General features: G+C 41.4%; 1 protein-coding gene across 2 annotated transcripts in view; it reads right to left on the bottom strand.

The window, feature by feature from the left end:
* cacna2d2a (calcium channel, voltage-dependent, alpha 2/delta subunit 2a) overlaps positions 1-14798 on the bottom strand; it is a 124905-nt gene that overhangs the window by 51353 nt on the left and 58754 nt on the right. For both annotated transcript variants that reach the window (XM_028405418.1, XM_028405419.1), the window contains exon 4: positions 11246-11305. In XM_028405418.1, coding sequence (XP_028261219.1) covers positions 11246-11305 — 60 coding nt within the window. The remainder of the gene's footprint in view (positions 1-11245; positions 11306-14798) is intronic.

The raw sequence follows: 14798 nt of genomic DNA, 5'->3' as shown, positions 1-14798 counted from the left end.
AATTGCAGATTTCAGTAAAAGCAGTGGCACGTAGGTTAGATGCTTACTGTTGCTATAGAAACCGCCCCTCTGTTCTAGATTACAATGTGACTTTGTCTCCTCGCCAGGGCTACAATGTCTGCCTCGTTTTTATGTCAGACCAGATACCAGCCTGCATATCTTTTTCTGTCTGTTTGCCTGACCGTGAGTTTGTTCTTCTCGTCGTATGTGATGCATTTCATATTACGTGTAGCTGCACAGTCAAACTTCAAAGTGCCCTTTTAGGTGAATGCCAGAACCTTTAAACCCCCCATTTTTATCATACATGAAGACCTTGACAAACGATTAATCCAGTGAAGCACAATACTAATTGAAAGATGGCTGCTAAGTATAAAAAGCTGTCATGTGTAGGGTTATGTTATGACTGAGTATAGACGCCAGGACCAAGTCTTTTGAATTTGTGAGCTCCCTCGATGTGCCGGCTGAGACAGGTTGACATTTGAGCGTGAGACAAGCGTTCCATCATGGGTGGGGACACATTACAGTCATATTCATATCTCCTCTGGACACCTGCTAATGATTTTATAATTACAGAACACACTCTGTGCCTCTGCCGTGCCCTGGGGTGTGCACACAAGCATGCAGTCATGAACACACACACACAGAATGCACCTCTCTCCTGGCCCCGATAGTCTAGCAATCATTCCTCGCACCGGTTTCCCTAATGGAAGCTGACATTATATCAAACACAATAAAGGATTTCATTTACTGCTCTTCATTAACCTACGGACATCAGCCCATAAGGTACATACACACACACACACACACACCTCTGTTAGCGTCTGAAATGCAACCACAATACAAGAAAGAAGAAAACTTAAACAGCGATTGTAATTCTTTTAAAGAACATCTCCTCTGCACCAATATCTCCTTTGTTCTCCTGTTCTCATCTCCTCAGCATCCCAACGCTGCATCTCCATGTGTCAAAGTGCAAAACTAAAGAAATTTCAATAAGATAACCACAACACAACATTAAGTGGAGAGACCCTCCAACATGAGATGCAATCCTCCAGCCTTACTGCACACACACACACCACACAGATGCATTTCAATTTAAGTGTGTTCAATAAGAAATGACTGACATTCAATTTCTTCTGGAGAAAGGAAATATGTACACAAGGGCATTCATTCACTAAAAGGAGAGACGTCAAATTAAAATCACACGATGCCATTAGAAACTAATTTGTTCAGCTCATTTCCTTTAGTCTGTGCGGCACACAGGTTTGTGTTTGTGTGAAAAGGTGAACTCGTGAAATATGAGTTCGAACAGAGGTAAATTAATCATAGACATGTAAAAAATTGTTAAAGATCTAAAACCTTTTCACCACTTTGAACTTGAGTTGCAGAGGTTGCCTGTGAATAAAATATGAAACTGTGTTCTTTGGTGGTGCCGTTTTGATTTCAACAACTTTAGATCTTTTACTGGATACAGGCCTAAAAAATGTATTATCTGGACACTTGTCCTTAAAATGCAGACAACGTTTCACTGTGTCCAGACAGGAGTTCAATATGTACTTAAATGGCAATTTATTAGGGAGTTTAGTTTAACTGAAAATGCACTTTTTTTCCAGCAATCCTGCCACCATGAAGGTCAGGTCGAATAGCTTATAGTCCAGTCCAGACATCCAGTGACACTGGATGTCATGTGATGTTTTCCTGAGACATGACATGATGGAGCAGGAAAGGTCAGGGAGGTCATCAGGAAGCCTCAACCTCCAAGCTCCTCCCACAAAGATAGATGGAAAAGTGCACCCTCCTATCAGGCCTATAGGACAGCTAGGCAAAACACTATAAGCCTCTTGAATTAAACCAACTCCAGTATGAGACAGGCAGACACCACAGACAACCTTCAGCCTAACAGTGAACAAAAGCATACAGAGATAAGGCTGGCATGGCTTTAAGAACAGGGTTGTCCTTGAGTTGCCCAGAACAACCCAGACCTGAAGTCAAACATCAAGGGAGAGACCTGGAAGTCCGCAGACGCTTCCCATCCAGCTGGACTGAAGCTGAGAAGGTTTGAGTGATGTGAATAAACTGTCCAAATCCAGCTGTGTTAAGCCTTTAACAACAAGAGATCTGACTGCTGTCACTCTGCACTGTATTGTAAATGAGAGATTTAAATGTTTAAATAGGATTTTTTCCAAAACAATTAAATTATTTTATACTTGAAATCCTACAACCTGCTGCCTTAGAACACAGCACTACTGACACTAAAGGTATTATTTTTCTTATTTGTCTTTTTTAACTGTATTATGCCAGCATTTGTAAGAGAAGCAGAGAAGATGCTAAAATAGCTCAAATTATGATAATTATTATTCATGATGCATTAAAACAACATAGAAACAGGTTTCTGTTGTTTCCTCTGATTTTGAATTAGGTGTAGTCTATGTATTTTTATTTATTTTTACATTTGTGTTGTTATTCTTTTGGTGGATCTGTAAACAAATACATGCAGCCATGTTATTTAATGTGTCTGGTTCTGAAAATATATCTGTTGTCTTAAGGTTAAAGAAAACGCCTTATTGTAATGTCAAGTCAATAAAGAGTTGACCAGCAAACTGGAAATTAAACTGTTGTTGGCCTGGAGAGAGAGATGGATAGAGAACTATTGAGCTGAAGTGAAACTCAGATAAAGGAGTGCATGATGGAAGCCTTGGGCGCGGCTGCCTCTCTCCCCCTCTCCCTCTCTCTCTCCCTCTCTCATTGGCATGCTCTGCATCTCCAGGCTTTTAAGCGATTAGGGAGCTGCTGAGACCATGGCGTCCAAGCATAGCTCCATGCAGATGTTCATTTGTATGCCAATAAACAAATGTGCCCCCAGATTAAAGCTCCAACACACAGTGCAAATTCAGCAAAGTGAATGACATTCTCCATGCACATCTCATCAATGTCTTGCTCCTCTTCAGAGAGAATGCTGTGCCTCCTCCTAACTGTGCACTCACTTCAAAGCTTCGCACAAAGATGGGCAGCAAACCAAGAGATAGAAGGAGTGAGTGAGTGAGATAGAGGCAACATTTGTCAAAGAGAGAAGTCTTGATTATTGTGAAATCAAAAGTGAAATAATGTTTTCAAAATGTACTCACGCTATGGTTATATTTCATGCCCTCAATTTAGCTTATAAATCTAAAATTTCCACTCGTTAAATCTCTCTTTGTAAACATCCTGCTGGTCACAGAATCTGATTTTTCTTTATTTTTCCGTCTTTCCCTCCCCTTTCTCTCTTTCCCCATATCTGCTGTGCTGTCTCTTTCTTTCAGAGCCTGACACTTCCCCTTGGTAAAAGCAGTTAAATCAGTCTGTGAATATTCCAATCCTGTGATAAGAAAAGACGGCTTTGTCCTGCCGCACTCTGGGTAATGCTGCTCTCCATTGTTGGCTGACAGGGCTCCATTGAGGAGCAGGTTTTAATGCTGATAGCATCACCACCCTGCATGGACACAGTACCAGATAAAAACCCTATCCAACATGACACATGCATGCCAACACCTCCCAAACAAGCCCCCCAATCTGATCATCACAGGAGAAGCAGGAAAAAGGAGCTGTAACACCAAATAAAGACAAATAAGATAAACAGGTCATGGCAATATTAACGCTATCATTGTATTCCAGAGGGATTCGATAAAGAAAATGTAATTATCTGCGTCTAACATTTTGCAGCTTCTATCGCCACGGTGACCAATCACATACGATCAGGTGCTCAGGTGGACCGCTCGGTCCAATCATCATTCAGCTTGGTACAGCAGTGATGCTCCACTTATCTGCGTGAAATGTTTCCAGGTTCCATTTTTCTTGGAGGACTGAATGCAGCTTTTCACTGCTGTTATTCAGCCATTTTACCACTACTAGTCCATCGAGTCCTGAGAAGTCACCACCCCTCTTTACAGGCTGAGTGTGAGTGCCCAATCAACAATCAGCGCCGGCCAAAGGAAACCTGTTATTTTCGACCCTGTAATCATTTCCATCAGATGCCTTGCTGTCCCTCAAAATGATTTGAACATTCAAATGACAAAGGGAAACCTGCTTTAAGATGTCTACAGACAGGCACCAAGGACAGCAGGGACAGAACACTGCAACCAAACACTAAAACTTGAGCAGGCATCCCTCCTCAACCACAGCATCACAAGCCTTTAAACACCAAGAGAAAGACTACCTAAAACCGGTGAGACAAATCACTTCTAGGTATACTTAACGGAAAACCTTGAAACTGACAGTGATCCTGAAGCCATGACATTTAAAGAATTAGAATTTTTGTGAAAAATGAGCATATAAAGACTAAAAATAGGTTCTGAAAAATAGGCTGTATGGCCACATACAAAGGAAAAAATAAAATTCCACCAAAGACCTCAATGGCTTGATAAACACATAAACTAATGATTCACTGGATGTAAACTGCATCTCTGTGGAAACAGCACAGGAATGCCAGAGAGTCAAACCCGTCCCTATTCATTTGATGTTTTTTTTGATTGAGACATGTAAAATAATGTGGTTCTAATGGAAAACCACAATTTTTAATTCAAAACATTCATTGATCATTTACATTCAATATAGTGCTATCAGGGCATCTTGGATTTAATATGAGCTTCAGTGTCCTTGTTTCAGGTCCTGTTAAGGTCAATTGTTATTTTACGGATTGTCCTCTTTCCAATGCCTTATTTGCTTACTGTCAGCTCTAAATAAAAAAAGTACAACATATTGAGTGTTAACCAGTCGGTTTTTTTACTTCTTTTTCATGAAAATTCTCGACCTACAACTGTCAAGAGGCAGAAGGTTTACCCTTTAAAATAACATTTCATGGGTGTTGGCCATGTGTTGAAATGGGAATATCAAGGTCTGCAGCGTGGCTCGCTGGATTTCTCTGACTATTGATTCCCATCTCCTGTGAGGCAGGGGGATCGATCAGTGGGATTTAGACATGGGGGCTGCTTTCTGAACCCTCCCTTCTGGCAAGCTTGCTGCATCACAGTTGGCCAAATTCCCCCTGACACGAAGCTTTACTGACATACCTGAACTTCTCCTACCCAGTATTGTTTTTTAAACCTTAGTGTTTCTCATTACCTTTTCCTATACTTCCACTCTGAGTCATCTCAGACTTTGCAATGTCCCCCTGCTCGAGTGCAGAACAGCAAGAGGACTCTTCTTGAAACAGCAGTGAAACATTAGAGGTAAAATGTGGAAAAAAGGCTCAGAGGGGGGAAGCAGAGGAAAAAAAAAGACAGAGCAGAAAAGAAAATGGCGTTTTCTCCTTTTTACTTTCTACCTTGGAAAGCACCACTTAAACAAATTACAGCAGTCTGCAATCAAGAAGCTGAAATTATCAAACTGTTGGGTCACCACAGCAACCAGAAGTCGGATCAAAGCTGAAAGCAGCACTGCAGTTGATATAAAGTGAAGGGAGGCACTGGGAGAGAACAAAGGGATGGGAGAGCCCAGGAGGAGAGAGGAGCAGCAGTCAGAAATCTGTATTGACATACTACTAAAATGATCGATTGATAAAAAAATATGCCATACGGCAGAAAAACTGCTGCATGCATCTCTGTAGTCTCACTGTCAGTTTTAATAGGAAAGATTCTCTCTTTTAAACACAGCCTAAACTGTATGTAAACTGTGCAGGAATTTCTCCCCACATATAGTCACCCTCCACATTTCTTTCCCTTCCAGTGACGAGCAGATGGAAGTCTGTTGCATGGCTCAGGATTCAGTGATAACACTGTTTATGAGTTCCATTACGTGCTCGGCAGGCTGCGAGCACTCTGTCTCGGTACAGCCATAAGGAAGAGGGGGGAAAAATACTCACAATGAAAATAGATGCAGTTTATTTGTGATTATACAATGTGGTTCTGCTTATCAGGGATTGAAATAAGCATTTAAAAAGAGGTTCACATGGCTATATTTTAACCTTCCCACCCTAGGCCTCTACTAGTAAGCTCTCTTTGAGTGTTGGTCGTTGTGGTGCCCACACTGGATGTTTGGCAGAAAAGTTTTAAAAAATGTCAGCTTCCAGAGATACAGTACAGTTAAAGCAACACCTCTAGAACATTCTCTCATGTAATGACAGCAGGAGGAAGGAAAAATGTCACCATTCAGTAAAACAATGATTTCCACGTGCCTGCACACATAGCACATGTTTAGTTATTACAGTGAGACAAATGGTTTGGCAACATTTTCAGAAGCAGAATATGCAATTAAAATGTAGAGAGCTGAGAGAAACCAAGCCAGAGTGAGCTGTCCCTTCATTTCTGTCTATTTTACCAGAATCTGGATTTGAATCTGTCCAAGACCCTCATAAGACTAATGTATTCTGTGGCTAATGGAGCTGGTAGCTTCGAGGGCTGGGCTAAGAGTCGCCACAATGATTCTCACTCATTTCCTCTGAAGGGCCAATTATCTCAAATAGAGGCATTATGAAAGGAGCTGAACTTGGTCAAGTGAACAAACCCCTGCAACTCTCACACTGGGGACTTCAGGTCATGTTATACCTCTGAGGGGACTCCAGCACTGAAATACTGGCTATCTGGAGCCAGAACAAGTTAAGAATCCAACTTAAATTCACTGACCAGAAGGATTAGAGATGGTGAACACTTTCTAGTCTGAATAGTAGGTGTTACAAAGGCTCTGATGAACATACATGTGTGGAGAGCAAGAAGGAGGTCACATGAATACCACTGTTATGTATGAGAGTGGGTGGCTGAGTGGAGATGAAGAGACAGAGGCAGAGAGAGAAGAAGAGAAAGAAAAAAGGAGAGATTGTGTTGTCCTATGATGAAAGGCTTGATTGATTAGAGAGTGATGATTGCAGTAAATGGCCTGGAAGATGGCTCCATCTCTGTTTCCCGTTTTCTCCATCTCTTATACCTTCTTCCCTCACTCACTTGCTTTCTCACTTACACCTATCTCCCTTCGTGCCTCTCTTTGTCACCCCCCTCTCCCTGGTTTCATCATGGCAACCCATCAACAGAGTGCCTCTCTTGCTCTCTCTCTCTCTCTCTCTCTCTCTCCCTCCCCTAATGGCACAGCTATTAGCACTAATGCATTTCAAACGTACAGCAGCTGCCACATCACAATCTGAATGAAAGGACATGTCTTCCTCCAATCTCTCGAATCTCCGTCCTTTCTTTCACCCAATCTTGTGTCTCGGTTCCGACGTGTTGCACTTCGCGTCAGCTATGTGACAGCGGTCATCAGCAGCAGCAGCCTCTATATGAGGGGAGATGACTGGCTGACGATAATGTTGCTAATGATATATTGTTGATCATGTCATTAGTCTGAAAATGATGCTGAGCAGTGATGGTTTTTCATTTTGCAAATTTAGCAGCATGATTAGGATCATTTTGCAGTTGCCAACTTACACACAAAAGTAGTTGACATAATATTTATGTTACTCTGGATTATCTAACCTCATTCTAATCACTGAATTTTTAAGATGTCAATAGCAGTAAAAGGATTAAACCTTACAGCTTAAACAACCAGTGAATACGACATATTATCACTGTTAAAGCTCACATGTCCACCAAATGAATGTGAGCCCTGGATTTGATCTCCACAGACAAAACTCACAGAATGCTGACGTTACTATTTTCCCTGATGCAAAATATTGTTTTAATATAATTGTTGTGTCAACAGATAAGAGTCTCTTTTATTATGCAATGTCATGCAATGATTATGCATGACATGAGCAGGTCAAACTCACTGTTTAAAATACAGGCTCATGACTTATGAAAAACTATCTGGATTTTGCTTATGTCAAAAAAAAATGTAGAAGGTCTGACTAATACATGGTAACCCACAGAAATTACACAAGATATTTAAACTACATTATTATTGCCACATGGAATATCTGCACCTTAGAACAGAGCTTCTCAACATGATATCTTACTTACCTCAAATTCCCTTATGAAGAAAGCATTTGAATTAATATTCACTGTTTATACGCCATACCTTAGTTCACATGAGCCCTACCTGTTTCTACAGTTAGTGGGTTAAATGTCATAGCTTGACAGGAGAGGTTACAGCTTGCTCATGGTAGATTACACCTAAAACAAGAAAAACTCAACTTAAACTGCATAGTAAAGTTGAAAATGTTTTTTATTATTTTTTATAGTGGTTTCTTAGCAAAGAAAGACAGAGCAGCAGAAATGTTGGTTTATATAACCAGCTTCACAGTAATCAGGCAGATTTGTTACAAGCATAAAACACAGGCCTTTTTTAAGGTCTGTGTTTTATGTTGAGTCTAAACTAAGCTGAACTAGTATTTTAGTGAAGCTGCCAACTTTCTCACTTCATGAGCCCTTAAAAGGTCTTGGTTTGATATAGACACCGGTAGTGTATATATCAAAAGTTCGGGGTCAGCTGGAAATGTCTTTATTTAAAAAAAAACATGTTGATAACAGAACATGTTGTTTAACATTAAAGTAAATAGACATACAGTCTAGACATTGTTAATGTGGTAAATGACTATTCTAGTTAGAAAAGGCTGATTTTAATGGAATATATACAAAGGTATACAGAGGCCCCTTTCCAGCATCTATCACTCCGTGTTCTGATGGTACATTGTGTTAGCTAATCGTGTTAAAAAGGCTAATCATATTTTTAAAGAAAAGGGACATTCAGCAGGACTGTTTCAAACAAATCTAATTAATTTATCAACTCAATGATTCGTTGAAAGCACCTATGATCAGCTATACATTTCGGTTGATGGAGCTATATAATGTATGCTGCATTTAGTAGTTTTTTTGGTATTTTTAAATATGACTGCTCGCTGTTCTATAAAACATGTAGCTGTAAATGTAAAGTCAGCGACACTTGTTATAACTCAGGTAAACACATTCCAGCTTTCTCTAGAGAAAAGCATTTATATGGCATCATAAATGCTGCATATACAGACACGGAGTGGTGGAAGCTGTTTGACCCGACTGTTTCATGACTGGAATTTGAAACAGGTGAATTTGGAAGTGAGTTACACACCCATGCTATTCACAGAGGTTACAAAGTGCTTTGCTCTTTGGTTGCCAATTTTTGAGTGAAAGTTGTGGTATTTGGCTCTAAAGTTACTGGGTCCTCCTTTGTCCCCACGAAAACTGCAAAACAGCACTGCAATGACGGCGTCGCTTTGGGATGACGCTGTTGCCAACACAATAGTGGAGTGTCACACAGGGATGGGCACCTGACCTTGAGAAATCAGCGGCAATCCAACACTTTAATGTCTATTTCACACACCATTTCATTTCAATGGATTTAAAACCCTGAACGACCATCTCAACAGTTGTTACGATCAACATTTTGACATCCATAATGTCCAATAGTCACGATGGTCAGAAACTGGCTCTGAAGTTATGCCAGGAAAACACTTGAATGTGTGTGTGTGTGTGTGTGAAAGAGGAAGACAGAGAAAGAGTCGGGCTTCTCATTGCTACGGTAACAGCTGCGACGGCAGCCGCTATGAGGAACAGGCATGTCATTGAGTTTCTATGATGTCACTGGTTTGGCGAGGCGAGCAGATGGGCAGGGCCAGGTACAGAACCTGCCGTTATTAAACGCATACAAATAAATATGCACAAACCACCACATTATGCTTTCCCAACCCACACTGGAGTGCACCTACGCACACACATGTACACACACAAATTCTATCAAAACGCACCGTCTCTCATGCATAAACACCTTTTCTCTTCATTTGACAGACTGCTCCACCCGCTAGTTTAAGATGCGACGCATTTCTCCTAATATGCCCAAAGAGCATGCAGCCCTAATCTAATTAGAGTGTCAGTCAGCAGAGTGTTCACCCAAAGAGAAATTAGGAAAGCACAAAATCTACAAACAGGAAAAAAAAATCTTCTTGCAGGGATGTGGCATATCTACCTCCACCCCCACCACCGCCACTACCTCTTTGTGGTATTTTTTAATGGTTTCGCAGTTGCTCCTGCTGAGATTCATTACCTGGCCTAATTATAAAGGCAAATGAAATCAGCTCAATACATTATTAATAAAGAAGCACTATTAGGATTCATTTGCTGTATTTGCAACAATATGGTATATTCCAACTGTTTTCATGCCTGATTAAAGACACATGGAGATAAGGAGAATGTATATGAACATGATGCAGAGGGTGGAGATGAGGCCGGCAGAAAGAGAGGAGGCGAAAAAGAGAACACAAACAGAAGGACAGGGCAGTTTTAGAGAGGGAGGGGTAGATTAAAGAGAGTGCTTGGCTTTTCCACTTGAGGAGGTATTGATGCCATATTGGATGCAGCTACTTATGAACAGGTGTGCTGTGTGTGGTCACTGTGACCCAGCCTCCACTTCCTGCACTGCTACACATCCGATTGTGGTGAGTCTGAGCTGGGCAAGGAGAGGCAGGCATCAACCCCCCTCGAGCCTGAGATGAAGGGACAGCCGCACTGCTGGTCCCTCCCTCGGACCAGCAGGGTGGGAGGGAGAGGTGAGGTAAGGGATGCAGCCCAAGTTACCTTCAGACTGCAGCTTCAGTAAGCAACCATGAATAAAAATGGACTTTGCAGGGAAGTAGGGCTCATAATTATTCGTTTTAAATCAGTTAAAGCCTTTTCTCAAACATCCCCCAGGAGGCGTGGGGTTAAAAATCCATTTGTGGGAAGTGTACCATGACAGCGAGCTTGTCTCCCTGGAGACAGAGGATATGACAGTATGGAAGGTGCATGTGTTGAGCGAGACTATATATATATATATATTTATACATATATACATATGTGCATGTGCATATATATCCATGTGTGTTTACAAATCTAAAAGTTAGTGGGGCACACACACATGGTAATACCATTGAGTAATGGTTGAGTAATACCATTTCTCTTTTTTTAGATTTCAACAGCGGATCCCTCGTGTTTTAAAGGTCACTGGTAAGAGAATACAGTATTCAAGTCGCTGTGGCCTGCGAAACAAACACACACTGAAAGCTGTTTGATCACACTTAAGACCAAAAGTAAGTTTGTGTGGATAGTAGGTCAGTGGATGTAGAACCATGTTGGTGTGTATTATTGTTTTTTTTGTATTTACCACGATTGTCTCTGTGATGCTGATCACATTGTCATTAAAGGGTTACAAGGACAATTGTTTAATTGAGGGAAAACAGATGGGAATGGGCATTTGACAGGAAGATAAACCAGTTTTCCTGAAAACAAATTGGGAAAAAAAGCCTTGGAAAGGAGGGAGAGGAGCAGGTGTCCTACTTTACCGTCACACCGTCTTGCCATACGTGCTCCTTCTGAAGCTGCTCTGCCTCCCTGGCCAGTTTCTAAAAGGAAACACAAAAACATCAGTGTAAGTATCAGAAGTCAACAGTACATTGATTTGTATTTGTATATGAGACAGGCAAACAAAGAGACAGGAAGACGTGGATGGTGACCTTGTTCCCTACAAAAGCCGGTGCATCTGTAAATTACCTGGTTAAAAACACAATGAGGCAGCAGCACATGACAACAACTGCTCTTCTTTTTAGTATTAATACACATTAGAGCCACTGCACTTTGTAGTGTGTCACATTTATTATCTTAAAAAAACAACGACCTTACTGATAATAACTAAATTAAGGATCAAACATTTTATGACAATCGGCAAGAAATTCAAGGCGTAATATTATGATGATGCTAAATGTCTCAACCAAATAGATGAAGATTAGTTGTTTGATCGACTGTGCTTTGCATCTATAACACCAAATGAAACTTCAGTCTATACAAGGCACAAAAAAAATATGAAATTGGTGCACATTTCTAACTCTTGTGAGTTAACATTTTGTACTGAAGTATCTATAGTATATATAGTATTAATATAATTATCTCAAACTTCTATCAAGCTCCACTAGCCAGTGACGTTTTCAGAAAATGTGCTTTAAAACTCTAACATCATTTACCATGGTGTGGCTTAGGCTTATCCCTGAAGAAGCTTACTGTATGTAGACTTCTTATATAGGAAGTCATCCAAGTGGCAAATATGGTGAAGCCTTGAAGTCTGTCTTCTCCCCTACAGTACAACCCTCCCTTCCTCCCTCTCTCTTGTGCCTCAGTATCTAGGTTTCCCCAGGCCTCTAGGGGGCGATCTTATTTTTTTTTGTCCCAGAATAGTGTGATCAGCCACAAAGTCCCAAGGCTCTGAAATTACTAACCCTATTTAGACCCGTGCGTATGAGAGCTCATTCATTTGTGGAGCCACACTGCTGACAGAATGTGTCCCCTTGTATCATGGGAGGCTTTTTATCTACCAAAAACACTCAAGACATAAACTCTCATAGTAGAAGCTGTCCCATTTCTATTAGGAGCCACGCCCACTTCATCTCAGCAGACCATTCTATGCACCGCCACACAGCCAACAACACTGCTCCACCTCATCTCAAAACACACACACACACACACCAGCCAGGCACAGAAGTGCTGCTGTATAGGGAGAGCATAATGGTTTAAAGTATGTACATAATGTGATATTACTGACCTAATTTGTGACACATTAAAGCAGAAAATCAGGATCTTTTCTTGTCTTTGATTACCTGAACGAGCCTTAAATTTACAATGATAAGATTTCATTCATTTCCTATTGAGACAAAAGGCCTCTGAAACAATGAAACCGGGATCTAATTAGCTGAGTGAAATTATTACCAAATAGTCTATTAGGAAAGACAGCAACAGTGCAGCTTTTTATTAGAGAGTAAAGTAAAGGGCAGTGCCACAATGGTAATCTCTTGATGACATTTTTCAATTTGAGAGAATTTTTCAACAAGAGCAGCTGAACAATACTCTCACTATACTGAGAGCTTTGAGGTTAGCAGGGAAATTAAAGCCATATGATTTCACTCTTTGTCATACAAGCCTAGTCTTGTTTGTTTTTAAAGGATATAAAAATAAGTTGCATTGAGTCTTTTTTCCCCTTATGCCTGTCTGATGATCTATGATCTAGCTACCCTTTCATCCCTGTGGCTCAGTCTTTTTCTCAGGATTTAATCTGTCAGTAAGAATCTCTACTTTGTCCCTTTAGAAAATCCATTTCTCTCCCCCTGAGTGGCCGCCACGTCTTTTTTTTCCCTCTCCAGCTGCCTCTCTCCTGGTATTCTTTCCTCCCTGGTAGGCCACCATTTCTCTGGGACCCTATCTCTTCCCTAGCAGCTTAATGCAGTCCCCGTGCTCCAAAACAGCCATGTGTCTTCATGTGTCTTTCCTTCCTCTGTGTTGGCCCAGATGGATGGGCAACAAAAACAGCCAATGAATCAGAGTGAGAGATGTGGGAAGGAGGGGGGCAGGGATATATCATCTATGCTGGTGGCTGGAGCCCAAGCAGCTTAGAGCACTGGATGAGCATAGTGAGATCAGCACAGTACAGCACAGATAAGCTCAGTACAGGCCCACACAACACAGAAAATAACACTACAGCATACAGGCACAAATACACGAAAAGCACCATGCAATAATGTTATTGCCATTGTAACCTTGACACAAAATGCATCACATGATGGCCATTTGTCACCCAGCCTCCAGGCAAGGTCAAGAACCATAAACACAACTCTGTAATGGATAGTGGCATGTGAAGTGCCTCCACAAGGTCTGCAGACATAAACACACAATGGTATCTCTCATGTATGCAAGGCGACAATTTAATTGTGTAAATAGCTGAAGAGCTGGTGCAGCAAGTTGGTGATGTCGCTTGCTGTCGAAGAACCCTGTTGGTGAAAAGCTGCACTCCCTCACTTTGAACCTACAGAGCAAAACGACAGCGTGAAAAAAAAATATTCGAAAAAGCCCAGCGTGAGACGATTAGGATCTTTAATATTCATAACTGTTCCGTTTTTTCTGTTCCAGAGGGGAGCAGTTTAATCACTCAAAGTCATGTTATTTCTAAGGGAATGACAGCACACCAGGGACGGACAGCGTCATGCTGTGGTGAGCGCCAACTCAACTCTGGGCCGCCTGTGTGATTGCTGTAGCCTGTTAGCCCCTTCCACTGAGCATTAACTTAAAGGGCACTCGACACAGCACATTGTGCGATCTGGAGGGACACTCACAACAGCCCTACAATGTGTGTGTTTGAGTGAGAGGGCACTTGAGAAAACACGACACAGACTGTACATGTGATTGCAGCTTTGAATAAGTACTCGACATGTTCCAAATGACCCCCTTAGCTCGGGTTTCTGTGAGCACTAAGTCACCTTAGGGACCGAAAGACTGTGAAATGACTCTGCTGAGGTCACTTAACCTTCTGATGCAATGAGGGAAGACCCTTTACAATGATTGGCTGAAGTGAACACTGACAATCATAACGGCGAGCTATAAAGCTCTTTAAAAAAAGAAGACTTCTAAATATAGAACAGTTCTCTTCACGGTCCTTCCCAACATGTTGAATTAAATATCCAGACAGAGGATCACTAGTAGCTTCCCTCTCCATCTACTGACACACGCAGCATCACACCATCAGCATCACCAGCAGTATGCTCACACAGATACAATTTAAATGACATTGTATATCCAGGAGCAGTGCTGCTGTCATGCTGTATGAGGACATAATTATCACACATAATGCTTTAAAAATAAAGTGGAAACTGCTGTGTGTCATGCTTGTTGACAAATTCGTGCTACAAAAAGCCACCAGTGTCATGACCTGAAAAGCTGCTTAATGTGCTGTAGTAGTGCAGGGAGGTGCAATGTCATGCAGCTATTAGTCCATTAGGGGGCAGCAGACTGAGCATAGTCAGTGGGCGCCAACAGCAGCAGCAGCAGCAGCAGCAGCCGCCAGTGGAGCCTGTCAGA

The sequence above is a fragment of the Parambassis ranga genome, chromosome 5 (assembly GCF_900634625.1).
Source record: "Parambassis ranga chromosome 5, fParRan2.1, whole genome shotgun sequence".
NCBI classification, from domain to species: domain Eukaryota; kingdom Metazoa; phylum Chordata; class Actinopteri; family Ambassidae; genus Parambassis; species Parambassis ranga.
Note: the sequence above shows the minus strand (reverse complement) of the source record. Positions and strands in the feature narration are given on the sequence as shown.